General features: G+C 49.6%; 3 protein-coding genes across 5 annotated transcripts in view; 2 read left to right on the forward strand and 1 right to left on the reverse strand.

Moving 5' to 3' along the window:
- Positions 1-7: 7 nt before the first annotated feature.
- Positions 8-4,590, reverse strand: zgc:109986 (uncharacterized protein LOC553566 homolog). Of its 2 annotated transcripts, none has more exons than XM_062396946.1 (8): positions 4,319-4,590; positions 3,996-4,099; positions 3,761-3,899; positions 3,344-3,465; positions 3,030-3,140; positions 894-1,000; positions 692-782; positions 8-461 (listed from the first exon to the last, which is right to left on the reverse strand). In XM_062396946.1, the coding sequence occupies exons 1-8, from the start codon at positions 4,413-4,415 to the stop codon at positions 348-350; spliced, it is 885 nt and encodes a 294-aa protein (XP_062252930.1). In that variant the 5' UTR covers positions 4,416-4,590; the 3' UTR covers positions 8-347. The 2 variants fall into 2 exon arrangements, with proteins under 2 accessions (XP_062252930.1, XP_062252929.1); XM_062396945.1 differs by having other exon boundaries at positions 3,978-4,099; positions 4,319-4,570.
- A 357-nt stretch (positions 4,591-4,947) lies between these two features.
- Positions 4,948-10,172, forward strand: LOC133961665 (amino acid transporter heavy chain SLC3A2-like). Of its 2 annotated transcripts, XM_062396931.1 has the most exons (10): positions 5,005-5,060; positions 5,159-5,179; positions 5,219-5,559; positions 6,289-6,479; positions 7,207-7,296; positions 7,429-7,526; positions 7,617-7,759; positions 7,889-8,204; positions 8,701-8,760; positions 8,862-10,172. In XM_062396931.1, exons 1-10 carry the CDS (start codon positions 5,025-5,027, stop codon positions 9,207-9,209), a joined length of 1,644 nt encoding a protein of 547 aa, XP_062252915.1. In that variant the 5' UTR covers positions 5,005-5,024; the 3' UTR covers positions 9,210-10,172. The 2 variants fall into 2 exon arrangements, with proteins under 2 accessions (XP_062252914.1, XP_062252915.1); XM_062396930.1 differs by having other exon boundaries at positions 4,948-5,060; positions 5,159-5,559.
- A 3,022-nt stretch (positions 10,173-13,194) lies between these two features.
- Positions 13,195-25,895, forward strand: part of mdga2a (MAM domain containing glycosylphosphatidylinositol anchor 2a) — a 37,745-nt gene continuing 25,044 nt past the window's right edge. Inside the window, exon 1 of the mRNA XM_062396922.1 lies at positions 13,195-13,825. Within this exon, the coding sequence (XP_062252906.1) occupies positions 13,729-13,825 (97 nt within the window). The 5' untranslated portion in view covers positions 13,195-13,728. The remainder of the gene's footprint in view (positions 13,826-25,895) is intronic.

Consider the following 25,895-nt stretch of genomic DNA (forward strand, 5'->3'; position numbering starts at 1 on the left):
CACCGTGGAAACTCAAACAGAAATGTCATCATTTAATGTTCAATCAGGAGAATTAATACAAATCTAATGAGACAAAGTTCTGTCACATGACCTCACAGCTCATCCCTGTCACACAATCCATGACCCAGCTGTGATGTCACAGTGACTCAGCAGAATTCTGGATTTGTAATCTGGACCCTCGTTAGTTTCAGTTCCAGCTTCCAGGAGGAGTGAACAGGTATATTCATAAACACCAGACCAGATCACATGAGGGATCCGATCAAACGAGTCCAGTTCAGACCAGTTCAGACCTGACTCCAGTCTAGAATCAGACCAGGTTTAAGGTGTTCAGACTCGTCTGAACCGGTTCACATGACCCTGTAGAGGTGGATCTGTCTAAGGGCCTCGGGGTCTGTGTCTCTGCCCAGGTCCACGTCGTAGTCCACAGGAAGCTCCTCCACCCAGCCGGGCCGCAGCGCCTCCTGGTGGACACAGGTTAATTACATCATGTTATAAATTAACTGGAGAAGTGAAGTAAACAAACTATTACAAATCAAAGCTACGTGAAGCATGTGGACATTAAAAAAAAGTAACGTGCTGCTCTACCATGACCCTCCAGAACATCTGAAGGACCAATCTCCGAACAGAACCAAAACCTCCACAAGAACTTTAGAACCTCCTGGAGGTCGTGTAGAACCGAACAGATTCTCACCTGCAGAGCGGCCAGACTCTCCTGAAGACTGGGAACCGTCACCAGCAGAGAACCTGTCTTCACCAGGTTCTTCATGATGTACCTCCACGCTCTGAACACATGGGATCATCTGGATTATACTGTGGAATTCAAACCAGAGCCGTGTGTGTGTGTGTGTGTATGTGTGTGTGTATGTGTGTGTGTGTGTGTTGTGCGCCCTCACTTGATTTGCTCGCTGGGCTCCATGAAGTACTCAAAGACGTTGTTCATGACCAGAACGTCTGTGTTCTGCAGCAGAACATCCTGAGTGCAGACGTCAGCCTGATGAACCTGCAACAGATCAGAACCGGTTTCTACCAACTAACCACAATGGGACCAGCAGTGTTTCCAAAGTGTGAAGAACCACAAGCTGGGACCGTCAGTCCTGCTCCTGACATGTTCTGGAGACGAGGAGATTCCAGATCTTCTGGTGATGAGGGCTGACGCCGGTGTGGACGAGCTGTAAACAACAACACTGATCTTTCCACAGCAGAGTTTATACGTCATGCTGTATGGAGGACCATATATGACATAAGTAAAAATAAATAAATAAATAAATGTATAAATAAATACAGAAATAAATAAATAAATGAATAAATAAAAATGGAAATAAATAAATAAATACAGAAATAAATAAATAAATATGTTAATACCAAAAGAAATGTCAAAAGAAATGTCTTAAATATATTTTAACATTCATTTTTTCCCTGATACATTTCCTTTGCATTTGCAGTGTCCTTATGCTAATGAGAAAGGCGGGCCTTACCGCAGTCTCATGCAGGATTGGTCACAGGAGTGTAATGATCCAGCCCTACTACTTCTGCCTTTCAATGCTGGTGTCCAGTAGCTGTTTGCAGCGTTGAGCCAGTTCACACTTAAAATGAACTAGTTCAAGTTCAGAGGGTTAGTTAAGGTTATTTTTTATTTGGATGATTTAGGTGTCAGTAGTCCTGACTGTGAGCGTCACGTCTCGTGTTGTACTGAGCACAAGGAGCGAGCCGAGAGGAGGAGGAGGAAACAGAAACTCCAGCTCGTTACAAACCACCTGCCGCCTCTGCTGTGATCATGAAGCCGCTGATCTCTGAGCAGATGGGACCAGAGAAGCTCTGTGTTTCCACTTTTTCCACAGAGTCACTAACTGGCTGTTGCACGGTGAAGAGATCAAGTCTCAGTCACTGCCCGTGTCTCTGAGCGAGTGTGTGGCAGAGCGCAGGGGCTGTGTGTGTGTGTGTAGCTCAGTTGACCAATCCTGCTCGAGACTGAGGTTAGGCCCGCCTTTCTCATTAGCATAAGGACACTGAAATCGAAAAATAAAAGTTGGAATAAATGTGGAAATAAATAAATAAATATGGAAATAAATGCAGAATTAAATAAATCAATGTCTTAAACTTATTTCCACATTTATTTATTTATTTCCACTTTTATTGCAACTTTTATTTATTTCCACATTTATTTATTTCCACATTTCAGTGTCCTTATGCTAATGAGAAAGGCGGGCCTAACCTCAGTCTCGAGCAGGATTGGTCAACTGAGCTACACACACACACACAGCCCCTGCGCTCCGCCACACAATCGCTCAGAGACACGGGCAGTGACTGAGACCTGAGCACTTCACCGTGAAACAGCCAGTTAGTGACTCTGTGGAACAGTGGAAACACAGAGTTTCTCTGGTCACATCTGCTCAGAGATCCGCGTCTTCATGATCAGAGCAGAAGCTGCAGGTGGTTTGTACCGAGCTGGAGTTTCTGTTTCCTCCTCCTCCTCTCGGCTCGCTCCTTGTGCTCATTACAACACGAGACGTGACGCTCACAGTCAGGACTACTGACAGCTAAATCATCCCAATAAAAAATAACCTTAACTAACCCTCTGAACTTGAACTAGTTAATTTTAAGTGTGAACTGGCTCAACGCTGCAAACAGCTACTGGACACCAGCATTGAAAGGCAGAAGTAGTAGGGCTGGATCATTACACTCCTGTGACCAATCCTGCATGAGACTGCGGTTAGGCCCGCCTTTCTCATTAGCATAAGGACACTGCAAATGCAAAGGAAATGTATCAGGGAAAAAATAAATGTTAAAATATATTTAAGACATTTCTTTTGACATTTCTTTTGGTATTAACATATTTATTTATTTATTTCTGTATTTATTTATTTATTTCCATTTTTATTTATTCATTTATTTATTTATTTCTGTATTTATTTATACATTTATTTATTTATTTATTTTTACTTATGTCATGTATGGTCCTCCATAATGCTGTTGCTGCTTCACAAACACCAGCTACACAACATGTCCAGAAACAACCTGCTGCTCGTCACCTGCACTCGGTCGTTCAGCTTGTATTTCTGCAGCATGTCGTTCTGCAGCCGGACGAAGTCCTCGCTGAGCTCCAGGCCAATCAGCCGAGAGGCCGAGCTGTACACGTGACCCTGGAGAGAGAGACACGCACACACACAAGCACAGACACACTTAAAGTTAAACTCTAATTGTTTCTCCTTGATTTCTTTAAGAATATATATTTTAGTTGTTTATTGGACAGGACAGAGAGGTCCGTGGTGAAGGGGGCAGGGAGAGAACAGGGGAGAATAGGGCCGGAGGTGGGAATCGAACCCAGGCCATGGGCTATACTGACCCCGTACAACACAGCTCCCAGTCTAGATCCCACATCCACCAGTGTGCGACCGCTCAGGTCTGGGAGAACGTTCTGGAACAGAAACTGAAGCTCTGACACTGAGAAGGAGTGAGAGATGAAGTCTGCAGGAAGAGGAGGAGAAGATGATGTGGGTGGGGTTGACACTCACACTACCACAGGCTGCAGGGTGGGGGCGCTGTTAGCTCCACCTTTATTTAAACATTGGTCTGTGCTGTTCACACGCATCACGGCTGCTCTGGAGACACCTGAGCTGCTTTTAACAGGAAGTGTAGTCGAGTCATGTGACTGATAAGAACCAATCAGGAGGAGAACATTTACACAAGTCTCAGCTCCTGTTGGTCCAGAGAGTGTCCCGCCCATGAGAGTTAGTTTGACAGGCGGGGACAGTGTCCTCACCCAGCGGGGCCGTCCTCTGGGAGCCACAGGCGAGGCAGAAGGTCCGGCTCATGGTCCCCTCCTCACACAGAGCGTCCACCTGCTCGTCCTCGTACAGGAACGCGTCCACGTGAACCGTCGGCCGAGCACGCTGCTGCATCTGAAACACACACAGAGGAGTCAATAGGTCTTCATCGTGGACGTGTCCGTCTCTCACTCATCTGAGTGACTCTCAGACCTTCTGGTGGGCGGCGACCTCAGAGGGCAGCATGGCGTCTGGAGGAAGACTGGTCCTCAGGTCGTCTGCGATGCTCCTCAGCATCACCTTCCTGTTGTCCACCAGCAGCTGGTCCAGCTCGTCTGCAGGACACACACACACACACACACACACACACACACACACACACACACACACACACACACACACACACACACACACACACACACACACACACACACACACACACACACACACACACACACACACACACACACACACACACACACACACACACACACACACTGTGTTACTCTATAGCTCCTCTGACATGTCCACACCTTCTGGTCCAGTGAGTTCACCTGAGTCTCGGATCCAGGTCAGAACCTTCTGGAGCTCGGGCGGATCCACTTTGCTCAGCAGCTGCTTCAGCTCGGACGAAGCCTGAGAGAAGTCCATGTGGAGGCGGCGGGAGTCGAACCGGGTCTCGGTCCGGGTCTCGGTCCTGGGATCACGTGAAGCGGGCTGTGATTTAAACGTGAGTCGACCTCAGCGGAAGTTCTTCTTCTTCCTTGATGGCGGGTGGCCCCTGACGTTCAAGGTGCATTACTGCCCCCTACTGTGCTGGAGTGTGGGTCCGAGTGTTTGAATCGCGGAAACACATAAATAAATAAATAAACAAACACAAAAAAAATAAAAAACCCCAGCCCTGACTCAAACTTGGATTCTCCTCATTGAACCACTTTTCTTTTAAAAACTCAAACACTTGATAGTTTCCTTCTCCCTCATCAAACACATAGTTTGAGTTCGTCCTCGTCTCCTCAGCTCCTGATTATCAGATAAAAACAACTTGAAGATAAACAAGAGGAAACTGGTTCTTTTCTTTATCCTCAGTCACGACTCTGGTTCTCAGATTTCCGACAGGTGTGAACGTACCACAGCCGCAGACAAACACTCTCTCTCTCTCTCTCTGTCTCTCTCTCTCTCTCTCTCTCTCTCTCTCTCACTCTCTCTCTCTCTCTCTCTCTCTCTCTCTCTCTCTTTCGCTGTCTCGCCGCATTCATCGTCATGGACGCGGAGCTGAAGGCTGTGGAGCTGCACGAGGTTCATGTTTCCTTTGTGCATCTTTATATTTTCTATATTTAAATTCCTTTCTGTGTGAACCTGCTTTGCAGTAAAACCCGGTTCTGATTCTGATGCAGGTCCCTGAGCTGAAGATGGAGGTGAAGGATGACGCTCTGAAGGATGAAGTTGAGATGAAGATGAAGGATGACGCTCTGAAGGATGAAGATGAGATGAAGGATGACGCTCTGAAGGATGGAGGTGAGATGAAGATGAAGGATGACGCTCTGAAGGATGGAGGTGATGAAGCTGAGCTGAAGGATGCTGATGTGACCGAGGACCTGGACCAGGAGCAGCAAGAGAAGGAGCCGATGACCGGAGGGCGGCGGCCCTCTGACGCGCCTCCTGCGGGCGGAGCCGCGGCCTCAGCGGCGGAGAAGAACGGCTCCGTGAAGCTGAAGATCCCCGAGGAGGCACCGGAGGAGGTGAAGTTCACCGGCCTGAGCAAAGAGGAGCTGCTGAGGGTGGCAGGGACCCCTGGGTGAGGAGAACCACATGCATGATAACATACATGACCAGGACCACATACATGATAACATACATGACCAGGACCACATACATGATAACATACATGACCTGGACCACATACATGATAACATACATGACCAGGACCACATGCATGATAACATACATGACCTGGACCAAATGCATGATAACATACATGACCACATGACCAGGACAAAATACATGATCAAGACCACATATATACATACACAGTACAAGGTCCACATGTGGATCAGGTCTATAATCAGGTCTATAATCAGGTCTACAATAGGGATCAGGTCTGTAATCAGATCTACATGTGGATCAGGTTTACATGTGGATCAGGTCTTTAATCAGGTCTACATCTGTATCAGGTTTTCATGTGGATCAGGTCTGTAATCAGATCTACATGTGGATCAGGTCTTTAATCAGGTCTACATGTGGATCAGGTCTTTAATCAGGTCTACATGTGGATCAGGTCTGTAATCAGATCTACACGTGGATCAGGTTTACATGTGGATCTGGTCTTTAATCAGATCTACATCTGTATCAGGTCTACATGTGGATCAGGTTTACATGTGGATCAGGTCTATACTCAGGTCTACATGTGGATCAGTGGCTCAGAGAGAATCTGTTGTAACAGTATAGTAAATGTAAGGAGCCCAGTAGAGAGCAGTGCTCAGTGCTGCCTCTGGTGTCTGGGGGCTGAATGACGCTGTGTGCTCAGCTGGGTGAGGACTCGCTGGACCCTGCTGCTGCTCTTCTGGCTCGGCTGGTTGGGGATGCTGCTCGGAGCCGTGCTCATCATCCTGCAGGCCCCCCGCTGCAGAGACCTGCCCGTCACCAGCTGGTGGAACCACGGCCCCCTGTACCAGATCGGGAGCGTCCAGGCCTTCACCGACGGACAAGACCTGAAGGGTGAGAGCACGATGAGCAGGAGATCCAGGACCAACAAGAGGCTCCTACACGTCTGAGACATCTCGAGAAACAGTTTGTTCTGAATGAGCTGAGGCAGGAGGTCTCTGGAGTGTCAGTGGAGGTTCACACCTCCTCCTCAGGGGTCATGGGGGTCATGGGGGTCAAGGTGCATCAGGCTCCTCTTCAACCTGAGCTGGTTGAGCCCACATTCACCTTCACAGACTCTCAGGTTGTTAAATGATTGTGTTGTAATCAACTGATTCAAACAACATTCAAGTGATTGATGAGAAACACACATTATCACCTGCTTCAGGACCTGAGAGATGAAAGTAAATGTTAGAACCTTTTAAAGTTTTAATAATAATATATGTATATATGTAATACTCCAGAGTCCTCCTCTCCCTCAGTGAAGAGTCCACTCAGGAACCAACTAGAAACACTTTCCTCCTGAACTTTAGATACAGAATGTTAATTATCTGTAAAATAGCCATTCTCTTATACGGCTGAAAGGAGTATTTCATAACGTACAGTATCTGAACAAATATATTTACTGTAATTCACAAAACCCAAATAATCCAGATCTGCTCCACACCTCCCCTGATCCTAGATATCAGCACTTCACATTTGTATAATCTGTGAATTTGTTTTTGAGAGATTCACAAGAGGCTGGTCTCAGCTCAGTGCTGCCTCCAGAGGAACCTTCAGGTCACAGACTCTCCTCCCTCAGGTCTGGAGCAGAAGGTGGACGCTCTGTCTCAGCTGAAGGTCAAAGGCGTGCTGCTCGGGCCAGGCTTCGTTCAGGCGGCTCACAGGAAGGGTGAGGAGTCACATGACTAGTGATCACATGATCAGAACACTGGTGGAGGACGGAGAAATCAGGACGTGGTTCACAGAGGTTCACAGAAAACCAAGAGAACAACAGAAGATCTAACCCAGTGTGTTCCTGCAGGTATTTCTGTGGTTCTGGATCTGACTCCAAACTACCAGGGAACATCTGGACCCTGGTTCTCCAACGTCAGTGTGACCAACGTGGCCGAGCGACTGAAGGTGAGAGCTGAACATCACGTAGAACCTGAGGGTCTCAGTGACGCGAGGAACTGAACCTAACCCCTGCTGGTGCTGTGTCTGTCTCCTCAGTCCGCTCTGGTGTTCTGGTTGGATGAAGGTGTGGACGGCGTCCAGCTGTCCGGGGTGGAGCGGGTGTCCACCATAGTGCCGTCTCTGTGGGCCGACATCCGAGCCATCGTCCAGAACGGGACGGAGCAGCGTCCGGACGAGAGGTCTGAACCTGTCCAACTGTTACTGGAACCATGAGACAAAAACATCTATCATCCATCTGATTGGTCCATCCCTCCATCCCTCCATCCCTCCATCCCTCCCTCCATCTTCTTGCTCTGGATGTCTTTCAGAGTCCTGATCGGGACCACAGATCGGTCCTCGGTGGAGGACGTCTCCTCTCTCCTCTCCTCCACTGGAGTGGACCTCCTGATCTCCAGAGTTCTCCGCCCTGGGGACCCGGATGCCACGGAGCGGGCTCAGTCCGTCCAGCGCCTGTATTCGTCCCACAACCAGACCCGGCTGGCGTGGAGCGTGGGGGGGCGGACGCAGGGTCACCTGGCGTCGCTGGTGGGCCCGGCTCTGGTGAAGCTGCACCAGCTGCTGCTGCTCACGCTGCCGGGGACGCCGGTCTTCAACTACGGGGACGAGGTCGGCCTGATGGACGAGGTGAGGACACTTCAGTTCAACTGAGCTCAGAACCTTATAATGTAAACTCACCTAAATCCAACTTCTGAATCAACACATTATTCAGAATCTTAATATTTCAAGACATGATAAATCTATCCAGTGTTTCCTTCAATTAACTTTATTACGTTTAATTTCAATAGTTCGGACCAGAATGCCCCCCCCGTTTAGAACGGGGTCTACCAGACAACTCTGCAGGGGCTTTGACTCCTGCTCAAATGAAGTTTGAAAGTTGACGTTTGTCGTTTATTGACTTTTTCAGAAAACTGGTTCAGGAACAGTTTCACTTAATCAGGTGTAATGAATCCTTTTGTGATCGATTCCTTCAGACACAAACACAGTGGACGGCTGTGGGGGTAGAGCGGGTCGTCCACTACACACAGACTCACATATGTATGTTTATATTTATAGATGATCACTGAGCTGTTTTTCTTTCCTCTCCCTGATTGTTGCTGACATATTATCATCTGTTCTGAAGGACACCAAGTTTCCCAAGATGCTTTGGGACTCTGATGACGCACTGAACGGGACTCGACAGGTAAACAACAATGAGTAGCAGATACAGTCCTGCTAGTATTCAGACTTGTATCAGTGGTATTAGTAGGGGACATATGTGCTACTCCTCCTCTCTGTGTGCAGGAGGACAGGGACGAGCGTCTGTCCTGTCTCAGCTTCTTCCGGAGTGTGAGCGAGTTGCGAGGTAAAGAGCGCTCCCTGCTGTTCGGGGACTTCCTCCTCCTCGCTAACTCCTCCTCCTCCATGGCCTACCTGCGGGTCTGGGACCAGAGCTCCCGGTACCTGGCCGCCTTCAACTGGGCGGAGGAGGCCACGCTGCTGCAGCTGAGCGATGAGACGCTGCCCCAGCAGGCGGAGGTGGTCCTCAGCACCGACAGCAGCCTCCTGCCTGCAGGGGGCAGCGTGGAGCTGAGCAGCCTGCAGCTCGGCCCCGAACAGGCCGCGCTGCTCAGGTTCCCCTACGCTGGATAGATCCCTTCACCAGAGGGACTGGGATCAGAGCCCGATTCAGACTGGGTCCAAATCCACCATCCATCATCCTATATCCATCATCCACCATCCATCATCCATCATCCATCATCCATCATCCATCATCCATCATCCATCATCCACCATCCATCATTCACCATCCATCATCCACCATCCATCATCCTATATCCATCATCCACCATCCATCATCCATCATCCATCATCCATCATCCATCATCCATCATCCATCATCCACCATCCATCATTCACCATCCATCATCCACCATCCATCATCCTATATCCATCATCCACCATCCATCATCCATCATCCATCATCCATCATCCATCATCCATCATCCACCATCCATCATCCACCATCCATCATCCATCATCCTATATCCATCATCCACCATCCATCATCCACCATCCATCATCCTATATCCATCATCCATCATCCATCATCCATCATCCATCATCCATCATCCATCATCCATCATCCACCATCCACCATCCATCATCCAGGTTCTTATGGAACAGTTCAAATAACAAAGTATATTAATAATTGTCTTCAGCTCCTCACGTCTCTAAAGTGTTCTGCTCATGGCTTCTGCTCATGGGTCAGAGTGAGTTCCCAACAACCTCCTGTGCAGCTTCTTTGTGTAGATCCCAGTTGTTTTAATGCTACTGGGACAGATGAGGTCCAGTTGCTGACATCAGCGTTTTGCAGGATCTCATGTGTCAGCATGTTTCATCCGACTCATCAGCACATTTTCATTTCCTCCATTTCACACAAAAGTCAGATTTGGCTGAAGACTGGTCCTGGAACAGAAACCCAGTGAGTGTCGGGCTGTGGTCACATGATCTCTGGTTTACTGTGGTCACCAGTTCCTCATGATGTTGTCAGGTGAAAATAAATCATGTGATGTGATGATGTCTGTGAAAAGTCATAAATAAAATATTATAAAACTGAGAGAAAGAACATGAAATCATGCTCTTTATCAGAACAGCATGATATTAATGAAAGCACTAAATATTTATTGGTTATTGATTTCATTCATCTGGACAGAAGCTGTGAACGACCACTATTCATCACAATGATTAGATAGACAAGACTGATACCACTCCCATCCACCAGGGGGCGAAACACACAGTTTGTCCTGCAGGGGGCAGACGATGCACATAAAACAGGACGGGACTTTCAGCACCAGACAATTTATCTTATTAAATGTTGTTACATAATATTTATAAATATAGATAATAAACATATACACTTTTATTAAACTTATTCTCAAATGTTTTTTTATATCTTATTCTCGGTTCTACCGGGTTCTATACAGTTCTATACGGTTCCACCGGGTTCAGTCAGTTATAACTTATTCAAATCATCATTAGTTGGTTAAAGTTCCACCATATATAAATAAACCTGTCTACAAACCAATCAGAGTCAAGTATAAGGAGACTCCGCCCACGCAGGTGATGACGACAGGATGTTTGTTCTTTCGTCCATAAATAAAAACATGGAACCAAAAGTCACAGATCAGATGAAACTCTGGATCAAACATGAAGCTTCAGACTCTGTTCTGACTCTGAGGGATGTGAACCCTCGATGAACCTGGTTCATGGACCTGATGCCAAACACGCGGGAGCAGAACGGAGACAACATGCAGGTCTTCAGAGGTCCGAGTCCTGGAGATCAGGTTCATCTGGGTCTAACTTGACTCTTGTTTATTATTTCTGGGAACAAGTGTAATAGATAAAAACCAGTACAGGTTTAGTTGCACTAACATGTCACTTACATGTCACTTACATGTTGCACTTTGTAGTTTGGTACCTTCTTGATTCTTGTTGTTCTGGTTGGTTCCTTCATGGTCGATGCACTTCCTGTGAAGCCGTCAGCTCAATGTAGTGTAATCAGCTGTTTCAGTATTTTCTTTAACATCCATCAAAGTGAAGAGTCTTTACCTTTCTTAACACTTTTCTTCTTTCTCCTCCATCGTGGGTTTTATCCCTGTGACGTGATGAGAGCTGGTTTCATCTGCAGGGAGAAGTGAGCTGGATGAAATCTATAATTTGCAGTTCCAGATCTTTTCCACCGGAGGATTTGTGATCTTCAGGCTTTGAGCTCAACATTTAGACCTTGGTCTGTTTGAAAATCAGATGAACAGATACAGAAACACAATCAGCTGCAGCTCTGACCACACTGCAGTGAACAATGCATGAACAGAAAACACAAATACAAAACCAAATGTGCCCAGCACGCTTACATTAGCTTGCTAGTGCCACATATAAATAAACTGCACCAGTGAGTAAATTTCTCCTGAAAGAAAGAGTTTAATCCTGGAAGTAGGTCGAGCAACTTCAAGATGAACTATTAAACATTTGATTCAGAGCAAAAAAATATTGTAAAATGGAAAAAAGGCAAAGGTACGAAACCTTGTTCATACATATCTTAGACTGAAGGAACTACAAATCCCAGAAGCCATTGGGAATGATCCTTTCCACCGACTTCCTTCTTCTTCTTCTTGAATTTAACCTCAAGGTCTCTTTGCCTCTTCTTCAAAAACCCACAACATATTCAAAACCATGGTCGCTGTGAATGTATATATATATCATATATCATATATCATATATCATATTTCATATATCATACAGACTTGAGGCTTCTGCAAGAGAAATAACAGAATTTGAGAAACTTACCAGTGAAAGTTAAACGGTGAGTGCAGTTTCTCTGGAGGCCGACACGCTGAAGACATCTTCTCTTTCTGTTCCGCTGCCAGTTGACACCAGTTGACACCAGCTGAGGCCCAGTTGAGACCAGCTGAGGCCCAGTTGAGACCAGCTGAGGCCCAGTTGAGACCAGCTGAGGCCCAGCTGAGGCCCAGTTGAGACCAGCTGAGGCCCAGCTGAGACCCAGCTGAGGCCCAGTTGAGGCCCAGTTGACACCAGCTGAGGCCCAGCTGAGGCCCAGTTGAGGCCCAGTTGACACCAGTTGACACCAGCTGAGGCCCAGCTGAGGCCCAGTTGAGGCCCAGCTGAGGCCCAGTTGAGGCCCAGTTGACACCCAGTTGAGGCCCAGTTGACACCCAGTTGAGGCCCAGCTGAGGCCCAGTTGAGGCCAGTTGACACCCAGCCAAGGCCTAGCTCTAACCCAGTTGACACCAGTTGACACCAGCTGAGGCCCAGCTGAGGCCCAGTTGACACCAGTTGACACCAGCTGAGGCCCAGCTGAGGCCCAGTTGAGGCCAGTTGACACCCAGCCAAGGCCTAGCTCTAACCCAGTTGACACCACACAAACCGTAGAAAGTGTTTCCTGGAGGCAGCAGGAGATTCAGCCTCCATGTTTCACTGTGCTGGTAGCAGACAGGACCGATGATGGAGACATGTTCACATCTGTTTCTCTGTGGCTGCTGCTTGGACCCAGGGTTGTCCTCTGTCTCAGGTCTCCCTCGGGACGTCTGCTGAGGACTCCGTGTCTTCTAGTCTCTAGAAAAGTTCATAGTCTCCTGATGGGACTGATGATGGAGAGGAAGTGTTCACTGCTCAGACACACACGCTGCCGTATTGTGGTGATGACGTAGATCTTTTCGAGAGCCTGCCCATTTCGACCAATCAGGAGTCCGTCTCAGCTGTCAATCATCACGTCTCAGCCTGTTTTTATGTCATCAAATGAACAAACATCAGAGAGATGAGAACGAGCTGAACGTCTACTTTGAATTTTTAAGTTTGGTCCACGTCCCATCTGCTTACACGGACGCTGGGCACCAAACTATATACGCCCCTGCTAACATTGTGTGAATATTACATATATCTTTATATGTAACTTTATAAATGAGTAAATGTGTGTGTATATATGTGTGTGTGCGTGCGCGTGTGCGTGTGTCACTGTTTGGTCAGTGTCTTTTATTTTGAAATGACCATTCCGGAAGCCGCCTCGTCTCAGTGTGTCTCTGCTCGGTTCGCTCGTGACGCGTCTCCCGGTAGAAACCCACCGGACTGACGGTGCGTCTCTCTGCACCGGAGCTGCACCGGATCTTCACCGGAGCTCCAGCGGCCCCGCTGCGTCACGGAGCCCCGTTCTCCTGCTGCTCTCCCAGGCCTGACGAGCCGCTGACCGCACCGGTCCTCAGGATGAGTCCGGCACCGAGCCGCGGATAAGGGACCCGGGGACAGGGGAGCATCTTCCCGGTTGGAGGAGACTGACGCACCGTGTTTTTAATCTGTTTCTACAATGTCACCACCGAGGAGACGCGGCTGAGGCTCCCGCTCCGGTGCCCGCTGCCCGGTCCCTGTCAGCTCCTCCTGCCGGTGCGGCTAACGCGAGATCCGGGATGAGCGGAACCGGACCTTCCCGTCTCATCTGACCGGGGTGTGTGGGGGCGAGGGCGGGTTCTCTTCGGATGAGAACCGGTCCCCGGGCCGGAGCGGAGGAGGAGCAGCGGCAGCAGCAGCCACCGGAACCCGCAGTGACCACCTGCTCCCCGGGGGGAGAGAAGCAGCGAGGCGGCCTGAGGACGATGTGAAGATGGGCTCAGTGGTCCGGCTCCTGTGGCTCATCACCGGCTTCTTCCCCGGCTTCCTCCCCGGCTTCCTCCCCGGCGGACACGGCCAGGGCGTGTACGGTAAGGACGTCACCGCCGGTACATGACGGGTCCGCGGGTTACAGCAGCAACATGTGACGTGGAACCGGGAATCTATTAACCATCAACTTGACCTTGTGACGGATGGAGTGCGTGCGTGCGTGTGTGTGTGTAGTCACACACACGCGTTGATTGTCTTGACGGACAATCATTGATCTGCTCACTGGTTCACACGGACACGTTGATATTTGCTGCAATGTGTGTGTGCTTGTGTGCGCGCGTGCGTGTGTGTGTTACTGTCATCACACCTCATTAGGACTCTGCATTGACTTCAATTCATTGTTCACAGTCCAATCAGATCCTAATATCTGACCTTAACCAGGACCAGGTCAGGACTAACCCTAACGTTCTACCTCTGACCTCTGACCTTAACCAGGACCAGGTCAGGACTAACCCTAACGTTCTACCTCTGACCTCTGACCTTAACCAGGACCAGGTCAGGACTAACCCTAACGTTTTACCTCTAACCTCTGACCTTAACCAGGACCAGGTCAGGACTAACCCTAACGTTCTACCTCTAACCGCTGACCTTAACCAGGACCAGGTCAGGACTAACCCTAACGTTTTACCTCTAACCTCTGACCTTAACCAGGACCAGGTCAGGACTAACCCTAACGTTCTACCTCTAACCTCTGACCTTAACCAGGACCAGGTCAGGACAAACCCTAACCCTAATGTTCTACCTCTGACCTCTGACCTTAACCAGGACCAGGTCAGGACTAACCCTAACGTTCTACCTCTGACCTCTGACCTTAACCAGGACCAGGTCAGGACTAACCCTAACGTTCTACCTCTGACCTCTGACCTTAACCAGGACCAGGTCAGGACTAACCCTAACCCTAACGTAACCACCTCTGACCTCTGACCTTAACCCGGACCAGGTCAGGACTAACCCACCCACCTCTGACCTCTGACCTCTGACCTTTCACCAGCACTGTTCCTTGCTCAGAGGATCTACTTCCTGTTCACATCACATGACCTGTACACATATCTACCTGTCAATCAATCAATCACATTGTATCTGTTTCATATTCTCATATGTCACTTGTCAAAGTTTGACATGTGACAGGTGACAGGGGACAGGGGCCATGTGACAGGTGACAGGGGACAGGGGACAGGGGACAGGGGACAGGGGACAGGGGACAGGTGATTGATGTCTCACCAGTCTTCGTCCGTCCCTCAGTTTGTGAGGACGTCTCTATGCAGATAAGTCCCGTTCTCCTTCCATGTCTCCATGATGTCCAGTGACTTGGACGTCTTCGTCTCTGGACTGATGCTGTTCAATGATCTTTTCTCTGAGGTGCTTGGAGTGGTCTTTTGTCTCCATGGATTTAGACTTTATACAGGAGCTCAGGAGGAGAAGACAAACTGAGTGTGATCCTCCAGAGAAGATCCAGAGACCTGAGGAGCTCTGACACAGTGGACATATATCAGATCATACTGAGAAGGCTGAATAAATGATTGAGTAAGTTAGCCTATAAAGTTATTAATAGTTGAAACAGCAGCTGGTGGAGGAGGAGTCACAGTTTGACAGATAAACTGACATTCTATGAATTAGTATATTACACCAATGCAGTCCTGGTGTTGTGTGTTTACTAGAGTTCCAGTCAGGGGTTATGTTATGTAGGTGGTATAGAATAAGATTATCTAGATCAATAAACCATTTACCACTTCTTTATATTTTGACACGTAAACAAACCAGTGTGTTTGATTATAAGGGAGTATTAATGGAGGTTACATGAAGTTGTTCCCTGGTTTTCAGTCCAGTTGATTTCGTGGTGGTTTCATATCCGGACACAGATTCCTGGTCAGAGTGACGTCACTCAGATTATCTGTAATCTTATATGTCACAGATTAGAGGGAGAGGAGGGGTATTACATCACTGTTAGTTACACTCTGTTCTGTCTCACTGACTGGTCCTCGTCATGTCCACCAGAGAGGCCTCTGTCTCTCTCTCTCTGTCTCTGTCTCTCTCTCTCTCTCTCTCTCTCTCTCTCTCTCTCTCTCTCTCTCTCTCTCTCTCTCTCTCTCTGTCTCTCTCTCTCTCTCTCTCTCTCTCTCTGTCTCTGTCTCTGTCTCTCTCTCTCTGTCTCTCTGTCTCTCTGTCTCTGTCTCTCTCTCTCTCTGTCTCTCTCTCTCTGTCTCTGTCTCTCTATCTTTCTCTGGGATACCGCAGTTTGTGTGTGTGTGGGGGGGGGGGATTAGGATGAGGATGCAACATCTGTGCGTTTGTTTTATGTTTGGAAATAATATAAAATAAAAGCCTCAGGATGATGGAGATGGAGATGGAGATGGAGATGAAGATGATGGAGATGGAAATGGAAATGGAGATGATGATGATGTTGATGAAGGAGATGATGAATGGCCTCCTATGTGTTGAGATGATTATTGCTGATTGGTCGATGAGTGAACGTCTGGATGTCTCCTGGCGTTTGTTTTTCACACATTTCAAGATTCAAGATTTTTGTTATCAATGCACAACAATAACATGAAGCAGTCGCTGGCAGTGAAACGCTTGAGTCTCAGGCTCTCTTCTAACAACGCTCAAGTAATTACAACCTATACAATAAAATAAGATAGAAATAGAGTAAAATAGATTATCAAAATTTAAAATAGAAAATAATGTATATATATCTAAATATATATAAACAGCTGAGGAGAAAATAAAACAAGTGCAAATATGCAGATATGTCACGGAGAGGAGTTTAGAAGTCTTAAGGCCTGGGGGATGAAACTGTCTCTGAGCCTGGTGGTCTGGGCCCGGATGCTGCGGTACCGTCGGCCAGACGGCAGCAGGCAATAATGTTTATGGCTGGGTGATGGGGGTCTTTAATAATCCGGCTGCTCTTCTTCCTGCACCGCTGGGTGTAGAGGTCCTCTATGGATGGTAGCTCTGTCCTGGTGATGTGCTGGGCAGACTGCACCACCCTCTGTAGAGCCTCACGGTTCAGGGCGGTGCAGCTGCCGTACCAGGCGGTGATGCAGCCAGTCAGGATGCTCTCTGTGGTGCACCTGTATCCTGGAGTCCATGTGGAGCCTCCACAGCCTGAACGTCTTCCTGATGGAGTCTGTGTGATGGAGGGGGGGGGCGTGTTCTTCTCCTCGTCTCTTCCTGTAGTCCACGATCAGCTCCTTGGTTTTGCTGACGTTGAGATGGAGGTTGTTGTCCTGGCACCAAGATGTCAGGGCTCTGACCTCCTCTCTGTAGGCCTTCTCCTCGTGGCCGGTGATCAGGCCTATGACAGTGGTGTCATCAGCAGACTGGACGATGGTGTTGGAGCTGTGGGGGGGGCACGCAGTCATGCATGAACAGGGAGGACAGGAGAGGACTGAGCACAGTGACAGGTTGAAGATGTCTTTGAACACATCAGCTGATCTGCACACACCTTGAGAACTCGGCCGGGGATAACATCAGGTCCAGGTGCCTTGCGTGTGTTGATCCGGTTGAGGGATTTCCACACGTCTGCCCTGGATATGAGGGGGGGGCAGCGGTCCTCCTGGGCCTCTTCGATCTCCGCAGCCAGGGAGTTACTCTCAAAGCATAACAAGTGTTCAGATCCTCTGGGAGAGATGCAGACACCACATCAGACCTGCTGGTCTTGGCTTTGTAGTCTGTGATGGTTCTCAGTCCGGCCCACATGTTCCTTGTAATGGGACTCCACTTTGTCCCTGTAGAGTCTCAGTACTGCTAATAACACCCCGGAGCGCGTACCTGGATTTCTTGTGTTCCTCCAGATCCCCTGAGATGAAGGCAGCAGTCCGTGCTCTGAGTTTAGTGTGGACGTCACCATTTTCACACATGAAGAAGCAGCAGGAGATGTTCTGGATTTCACAAACTGATGTTCTCTTGACTAACCCCTGAATGGTCAGGACTACTGGTCTTCACACGGTCCAATGAAGACTTCCTGCTTTGAATCATTCTTGGACTTTCACAAATACTTAGATCCACCACAGTTCTATTGATAATTAACTTAATATGTGTTGATAAATAAGATCTGGAGGTGTTGTCTTTCAAAGGCCGACCTCATCTGCATTATCTCATGCTCTCTCCTCAGCTCTACCTCTAATTGGCCCAGGTCCTTAGCCAATCACACGATGAGCACAAAGCCAAAGCTCTGCCCCTCTGAAACCCTCACAGATGTGGGACCTGGGACCCGTCCCTGCGTGATGAAGATGGAACTAAGTGGGAGCCTCAAATGTCCTCAGCAGCAGAAGTGGACTGAGCACAGTGAACTTCCTCCTGTTCTCTTTTCTCTCCGAGTTCTTTATGTCACATAAACTTGAATTAAATGTCTCCAGCTTCGGGCCTCGGAGGAAACAAGAGCTCCCCCCCCCCCCCCATCATCTCCTCCACCCCGTCTCTGAGGATCTGGATTATCGTCAGGACCAAAGTGAACGAGTCCCCGAGCAGCAGGCGGAGAGACTCCAGATGTTCACAGAGGAAACAGCCTGTAGGTGCTCTTTACTCAGATTACAGCTGTGGCAGTGAAGTGCAGAGGTCTAGCTCCGCCCACTGATGACACTCCCCTGATTATACTTCATCACTACCTGTCCACACAGACGAGTGTGTGTGTGTTAGTGAGTGTGAGTGTGTGTGTGAGTGTGTGTGAGTGTGAGTGTGAGTGTGAGTGTGAGTGTGTAAATCAGTATATTTTCCTACTTTGATGAAATCCTCAACTCTTAGTATTTGACCTGTTCTCACTTTTCCTTCTCTTGGAAATTGGGATTAATTATAATTGTTTTTTTAATTAGCCTCCGTCTCACAGCTGTGGAGAGTTTCCTCTCAGACAGGAAACCCCTCCTGCACCACTAAGGCCCCCCCGCCCCCTCTCCTCCCATGTGTTGCTGTGTTTATCAAATCATTAGCTGTAGCTTCACTGTGTTAAAATGTGCTAATGTGCCGTAACGAGGATGGAACGCAGCACTTTAGTGGGAGCACCGTCAGTTAGCTCCCAGCCCACTGGTGAGGAAGGAAGAGGAGGAGGAGGAGGAGGTGGAGGTGGAGGTGGAGGAGGATGAGGAGGAGGCTCAGAGCCATAATCACTGATACTGTAAAAACAGAAAAGGAACCAGAGACATTCTAACTCTATTACACATGGAATGAAGTGTTTGTGTGTCAGTTTGAAAGATGAAAGATTTACATAGAACAACAACTCGTAAAGTGGTTGATTTGCTGATGTCATCACTTACAAACTAATTCATATAATTTCAGCTCTGAATAGAAGCTTCAATGTGAAAGTGTCTAGTTTGTTCATCTCTCACAAGCTCCTGTCCCCTCTACCCAGTTCACATGTTTGAATGATGAATCAGCACGTTTTAAACCCTCTGTCTCTTCTGATCCTTGGTCTTTGTCGTAAAGATGAGTCATCGTTGTTTAAAAGCTCTGAACAGATGAAGACAACATGTTGCTTCCAGGCTTCATGGCTCGTGTCTGAACAGCTTCACAGCTCTGGACCTTCTGAGGTGAACACAGCAGGGCTCATATCCAGATGGGATTTGAACCTGATCACATTGAAGGTGTCCACACTGAGATCCGATGTGTCCAGCTCACGTCCAAACAAAGACAGGAGAGAAGCAGATGTTGTCCATCACTGTCTCTGGCTGGGTGTGTTGGACCAGGTGAGGACTGAGGAGAAGACTTCCTGCTCGTCCAGCTGCTGTCTCTGTGCTGCTACTGGAGTCCTCACAGCTGGACCACCTGGTGTGTGTGTCTCTGTAGTTCCATGATGGGACTCTGTAACGGCGTGATGGGACAGACTGTCAACCCACAGCTGAACTGGTTTGATGAACAAGTGACCAGGTTGTTGGTTTTATTCTGGGACAGACCACACACTTTGATCCATCCCAACTATTTGAACTGATCCTGAGCGGACGAGGATGAGATGATTGACCAGCTGACTGTGGATGTGGAGAGCATCAGGACCATCAGCTGTGAGGGGACGACCGGTCACATGGACCCGTGGGAGACGTTATGTCCCGTGAGAGGATTGAGGTCGTTTGGAGAATAATACACAGCTGCTGATGTAAGAGGTCCGACGAGCTGTGCAGAGCGTTCAGCTCAGGCCAACAGCTGCTGCGTCCTGAGGCCTGAGGACATGTTTCACTTCTACATGTATGACCCTGCATCAGAGTCCGGGCTCTTCTCAAGTAGTTATTAAATCACATTTGTCTATTGTCAATTAAACATGGTGAGCAAGTGTTTGAACATTAACTCGTTCACACCTGGTTTGGTTCAGAGCTTCAGACTCTTCAGTTCAGTCTGAACATCAGGAGTGAACGGTTCCTCAGAGCAGAAGAGGAGTTCTGGGTCTGGATCCAACTGAACCTGGTTCTGTTGGTTTGCAGTGAAAACACTTTGTTGGAGAGTTTGGACCAATCACAGGAAGTAGAGACAGAATTAAACAGTAGAAGAAAAGAAGAAGAAGAACATGAAGAAGAAGAAGAAGAAGAACATGAAGAAGAAGAAGAAGCAGCTGCATCTTCACCTCCGACGATATGACGTTTGAACCACAAGAGCGTTCATTAGGTGCATTTGAACTAGTGTGGAGAACTGTAGAGCTGTGGAGTACTGTACTACTGGAGTACTGTAGTATTGTGGATTACTGTACTACTGGAGTACTGTAGTATTGTGGAGCTGTGGAGTACTGTAGTACTGTGGAGTACTGCACCTGAAGGTGCTGATGCCGTCATGTTGTTAACACAGAAACCAAATAAAGCCTGATTCATGTCTTCATTCAAACAGACGCACTAAGTCACCGCCCCCCCCTCTCTCTCCAGCTGTGTCTTTCTGTGCTTTGCTCTCGGTCCGGCTGCTTCACTCCTCCACCTCCGCTGTCCCCGTCCCTCTCTGTCCATCTCAGCAGACATGATGTCCTCACTCGTCCCCGGTCTGCTCCTGAGCGGGGGTGTGAGTTATTTGGCGTCGCAGCCGGACGCGGTGATAATTACAGTGTGAGCAAAGTGACAGTGTGTGTGATCAGGGTCAGGAGGGGGGGGGGGGGGGCTCGGCTCTCTGCTGCACGATATAAACCATATAACCACATACTAAGAATGAAGAGATGATAACAAACGTCACATTATTATTTCTTTAAATATGTAAAGACAGATAGTAACGACTCCTCGAGGCTGAAGACCACGTGACTCAGCCCCCCCCCCCCCCCCCCCGTTCTGGAGGAGCCTCCATTCCTGAGCAGTGAAGGTCCGAAGGGACAAAGAGAACAAGTCCACGAAGCCAGGATGAGCCGAGCTGCAGAAAGAGCAGCTGCTCAAAGAAGCTGGGGACGCCATAGTAAGAGCGGGACACGGTAACGATCACAACTTTGTGATGAAGATGCGTCCCTGAGTTATGACACAGCTTCATGTGACCGTCATGGCTCCTCACAGGTTTGTCTTTGTTGGATATCTAAATGCCCTCTTAACCAATCAGAGCTGTTCACCACACATTGGACGGTGGAATAAGTCTCCTGAGTTCTGTTTGCTGGTTTCCATTCATCCTTCTGCCTCCTACGCCTCATTACATATGCAGAAGGAGCTCCGTTCCGTCAGCCAATCAGAGATCTGCAGTTATTTTTAGCCGTTCCACTGACGCTGCGGCTTCTCTAAGAGAATCTCACTCCAGAAATAGAGCGAGAGAGCTTACATAACACAGAGAGAGCGAGAGAGGATGTAAAAATCTTTTTCTTTGACATGAATAAACCAGAGAAGTTAAATCTGACCTGAGATCAGGGACAGAGACGGAAGGATCTGGGACAGACAGTGGTATTAATATTTAGTTTGGTGTCTGTCTGTCTTCTCTCTGCACTCTTCACATAAATAAAGTAAAAGCAGAAGAACAAACTCTGATCCCTGAATGAAATCTGACTTCCGACCTGAACCCTGAACAAAGCTGCGCCTGTTGAATTTCATCTGTTTCACCAGTTTACTGCAGTTCTCCTCCAGTTCAGTGACGAGCTGCACTGGTACCAAACCTGTAGCTCCTCTCCTACCAGTTACCAGTTCAATGGTTCCTCCAGGCCCGAGTTGGGACATCCAGAGGGAGCTCGGAGCAGAGCAGCTGGTCCTTCACGCTGAAGGAGTCCGGGGTTCAGGCTCTGATCCGGGTCCTGGAGACTCTGATCCGGGTCCTGGAGGCTCTGATCCGGGTCCTGGAGGCTCTGATCCGTGTCCTGGAGGCTCTGATCCGGGTCCTGGAGGCTCTGATCCGGGTCCTGGAGGCTCTGATCCGTGTCCTGGAGGCTCTGATCCGGGTCCTGGAGGCTCTGATCCGGGTCCTGGAGGCTCTGATCCGGGTCCTGGAGACTCTGATCCGGGTCCTGGAGACTCTGATCCGGGTCCTGGAGGATCTGATCCGGGTCCTGGAGGATCTGATCCGGGTCCTGGAGGCTCTGATCCGGGTCCTGGAGGATTCACCCCTCAACACCTCCTGGAGGACAGAGGCTCATTCATGCAACATTTATGTACAAAAGAGATTTGTGCGTTAAAAGCTTAGTTTCCATTGTTGAAGTTTTATTCTCGTGACCGACGGTCGTATCCATGTAACTACTGACCCCCCCCCCCCCGCACAATACATATACTTGTAGGTACAGAGAGTACTGTGTATATGTGCTTCTTTTGTGTACACGTGTGTGCTTCCTATGTGTACACGTGTGTGCTTCCTTTGTGTACACGTGTGTGCGTCCTTTGTGTACATGTGTGTGCTTCCTTTGTGTACACGTGTGTGCTTCCTTTGTGTACACGTGTGTGCTTCCTTTGTGTACAAGTGTGTGCTTCCTTTGTGTACATGTGTGTGCTTCCTTTGTGTACACGTGTGTGCTTCCTTTGTGTACAAGTGTGTGCTTCCTTTGTGTACATGTGTGTGCTTCCTTTGTGTACACGTGTGTGCTTTGAATCGCCTCTTGAGGCCACAGATAAAATGTCTTGAGCTGAATCTGAGGTTGAGCATCAGAGACAGTGGATGAGACTGCAGAGAGCAGAGCTGCTGGAGGATGACTCACACACACACACACACACACACACACACACACACACACACACGGCTCTACTGTACAGGCCCGAGGCTGACAGTGACTTGGTTCTGTGGTTAGAACTGGGTTTGGGTTGAGCCAGGGGGCGCTGTGTCAGAGGGATAGAGTGTGACTGTGTGTGCAGCTGGTTCTGCTTCAGGCCGGATCATCACTGAAACCAGGGATTAGACTAACACCTGGTTTAATGAAACACCTGGACCAGAACAGGAGGAGATGACACAGACGAGGAGCAGGTGTGTGTCTGTTTGTGTGTGTGTGTGTGTGTGTGTGTGTTGTGTGTATTTGGTGACATCAGCAGTGTCATCTGAGGGAACAAAGATAAAAAATTAAAAATCTAGAATCTAAAAATAGAAAAAGAGAGATAAATTAGGACATCTCTCCTCCTCTCCTCTCCTCCTCTCTCTCCTCTCCTCCTCTCCTCCTCTCCTCCTCCCCTCCTCCTCTCCTCTCCTCCTCTCTCCTCCTCTCCTCCTCTCCTCCTCTCCTCCTCCCCTCCTCCTCTCCTCTCTCCTCTCTCCTCCTCTCCTTCTCTCCTCCTCTTGTCTCCTCCTCTCCTCTCTCCTCCTCCTCCTCTCCTCCTCTCCTCCTCTCCTCCTCTCCTCTCCTCTCCTCTTGTCTCCTCCACTCCTCCTCCTCTCCTCCTCTCGTCTCCTCCCCTCCTCCTCTCCTCTCCTCCTCTCTCCTCCTCTCCTCCTCTCCTCTCCTCTCCTCTTGTCTCCTCCACTCCTCCTCCTCTCCTCCTCTCGTCTCCTCCCCTCCTCCTCTCCTCTCCTCTCCTCTCCTCTCCTCCTCTCTCCTCCTCTCCTCTCCTCCTCCTCTCCTCCTCTCCTCCTCTCCTCCTCTCCTCTCCTCTCCTCTTGTCTCCTCCACTCCTCCTCCTCTCCTCCTCTCGTCTCCTCCCCTCCTCCTCTCCTCTCCTCCTCTCTCCTCCTCTCCTCCTCTCCTTTCCTCTCCTCTTGTCTCCTCCACTCCTCCTCCTCTCCTCCTCTCGTCTCCTCCCCTCCTCCTCTCCTCTCCTCCTCTCTCCTCCTCTCCTCCTCTCCTCTCCTCTCCTCTTGTCTCCTCCACTCCTCCTCCTCTCCTCCTCTCGTCTCCTCCCCTCCTCCTCTCCTCTCCTCTCCTCTCCTCTCCTCCTCTCTCCTCCTCTCCTCTCCTCCTCCTCTCCTCCTCTCCTCCTCCCCTCCTCCTCTCCTCTCCTCCTCTCTCCTCCTCTCCTTCTCTCCTCCTCTTGTCTCCTCCTCTCCTCTCTCCTCCTCCTCCTCTCCTCTCCTCTCTCCTCCTCTCCTCCTCTCCTCCTCTCCTCCTCTCCTCCTCTCCTCTCCTCTCCTCTTGTCTCCTCCACTCCTCCTCCTCTCCTCCTCTCGTCTCCTCCCCTCCTCCTCTCCTCCCCTCCTCCTCTCCTCTCTCCCCCTCTCCTCTCCTCCTCCTCCTTTCACTCCTCCCCTCCTCCTCTCCTCCTCCTCCTCTCCTCCTCTCTCCTCTCTCCTCTCCTCCCTCCTCCTCCTCTCCTCTCCTCTCCTCTCCTCTCTCCTCCTCTCCTCCTCTCTCCTCTCTCCTCCTCTCCTCCTCTCCTCTCTCCTCTCCTCTTGTCTCCTCCACTCCTCCTCCTCTCCTCCTCTCCCCTCCTCCCCTTCTCCTCTCCTCCCCTCCTCCTCTCCTCTCTCCTCCTCCTCTCTCCTCCTCTCCTCCTCCTCTTTCCTCCTCCCCTCCTCCTCTCCTCCCCTCCTCCCCTCCTCTCTCCTCCTCCTCTCTCCTCCTCTCCTCCTCCTCCTCTCCTCCTCCTCCTTTCCTCCTCCCCTCCTCCTCTCTCCTCTCTCCTCCTCTCCTCCTCTCCTCTCCTCTTGTCTCCTACACTCCTCCTCCTCTCCTCCCCTCCTCCCCTCCTCCCCTCCTCCTCTCCTCCTCTCCTCCTCTCCTCCTCTCTCCTCTCCTCTCTCCTCTCTCCTCCTCCTCTCCTCTCCTCCTCCCCTCCTCCTCTCCTCCCCTCCTCCCCTCTCTCCTCTCTCCTCCTCCTCCTCTCCTCCTCCCCTCCTCCTCTCCTCCCCTCCTCCCCTCCTCTCCCCTCCTCCCCTCCTCCTCTCCTCTCTCCTCCTCTCCTCCTCTCTCCTCTCTCCTCCTCTCCTCCTCTCCTCCTCTCCTCTCCTCTTGTCTCCTCCACTCCTCCTCCTCTCCTCCTCTCCTCCTCTCCCCTCCTCCCCTTCTCCTCTCCTCTCCTCCTCCTCTCCTCTCTCCTCTCTCCTCCTCTCCTCCTCTCCTCCTCTCCTCTCCTCTTGTCTCCTCCACTCCTCCTCCTCTCCTCCTCTCCCCTCCTCCCCTTCTCCTCTCCTCCCCTCCTCCTCTCCTCTCTCCTCCTCCTCTCTCCTCCTCTCCTCCTCCTCCTTTCCTCCTCCCCTCCTCCTCTCCTCCCCTCCTCCCCTCCTCTCCCCTCCTCCCCTCCTCCCCTCCTCCTCTCCTCCTCTCCTCCTCCTCTCTGCTGTGATTCCCAGTTCAGCCCACAAACACCACAGGTCACAGAACTGTATCTCACAGATGATTCAGGCGGATCAGACAGAAATAGTCGATGTGTAGAAATAGGATGAGTGGTGACTCTGAGTCACTGTGCTACTCACATCACACCTGACTCCAGATCAGGGTTAGTCGTCCTTTATGTGTCGCCTCCACCTGACGCTGCTGACAGTTACACATTCATTTCCTGCTGCAGCTCATTTGTAATCACACAACTGAGACTGGAGCAGAACACGTCTTCACGAGGGACTGACTCCAGAACACTTTGACTCCTCCCTTTAAGAACCTGTGAACCTGGTTGAGATTCACTGATTGCTTGTTTGGTTTTGAACCATCAGCTCTCGTTTCATCTCCTCTGATGAGAAGGTTCATGTTTCAGGATGACTTCCTGCCAGCAGCAGAGGGACGAAGCAGCTCAAGTGTCAGCTGGTTGATTGAGAAGCTGATTCCACAGACTAATATGAACCACGTGGCTTCATGTCGACCTATAGAACTGTGAAGAGGACATGAGTCTGATCATGAAG

This window comes from Platichthys flesus, chromosome 10 (assembly GCF_949316205.1).
Source record: "Platichthys flesus chromosome 10, fPlaFle2.1, whole genome shotgun sequence".
NCBI lineage: Eukaryota > Metazoa > Chordata > Actinopteri > Pleuronectiformes > Pleuronectidae > Platichthys > Platichthys flesus.

Coding starts and splice junctions, on each gene's coding strand:
- zgc:109986 (XM_062396945.1), bottom strand. CDS start 4,415: ATGGACTTCTCTCAGGCTTCGTCCGAGCTGAAGCAGCTGCTGAGCAAA. Junction 3,900..3,977: donor AGGTCGCCGCCCACCAGAAG/GTCTGAGAGTCA, acceptor TGTGTGTTTCAG/ATGCAGCAGCGTGCTCGGCC. Junction 462..691: donor AGAGTCTGGCCGCTCTGCAG/GTGAGAATCTGT, acceptor TGTGTCCACCAG/GAGGCGCTGCGGCCCGGCTG.
- LOC133961665 (XM_062396930.1), top strand. CDS start 5,025: ATGGACGCGGAGCTGAAGGCTGTGGAGCTGCACGAG. Junction 7,297..7,428: donor TCAGGCGGCTCACAGGAAGG/GTGAGGAGTCAC, acceptor GTGTTCCTGCAG/GTATTTCTGTGGTTCTGGAT. Junction 8,761..8,861: donor CACTGAACGGGACTCGACAG/GTAAACAACAAT, acceptor CTCTGTGTGCAG/GAGGACAGGGACGAGCGTCT.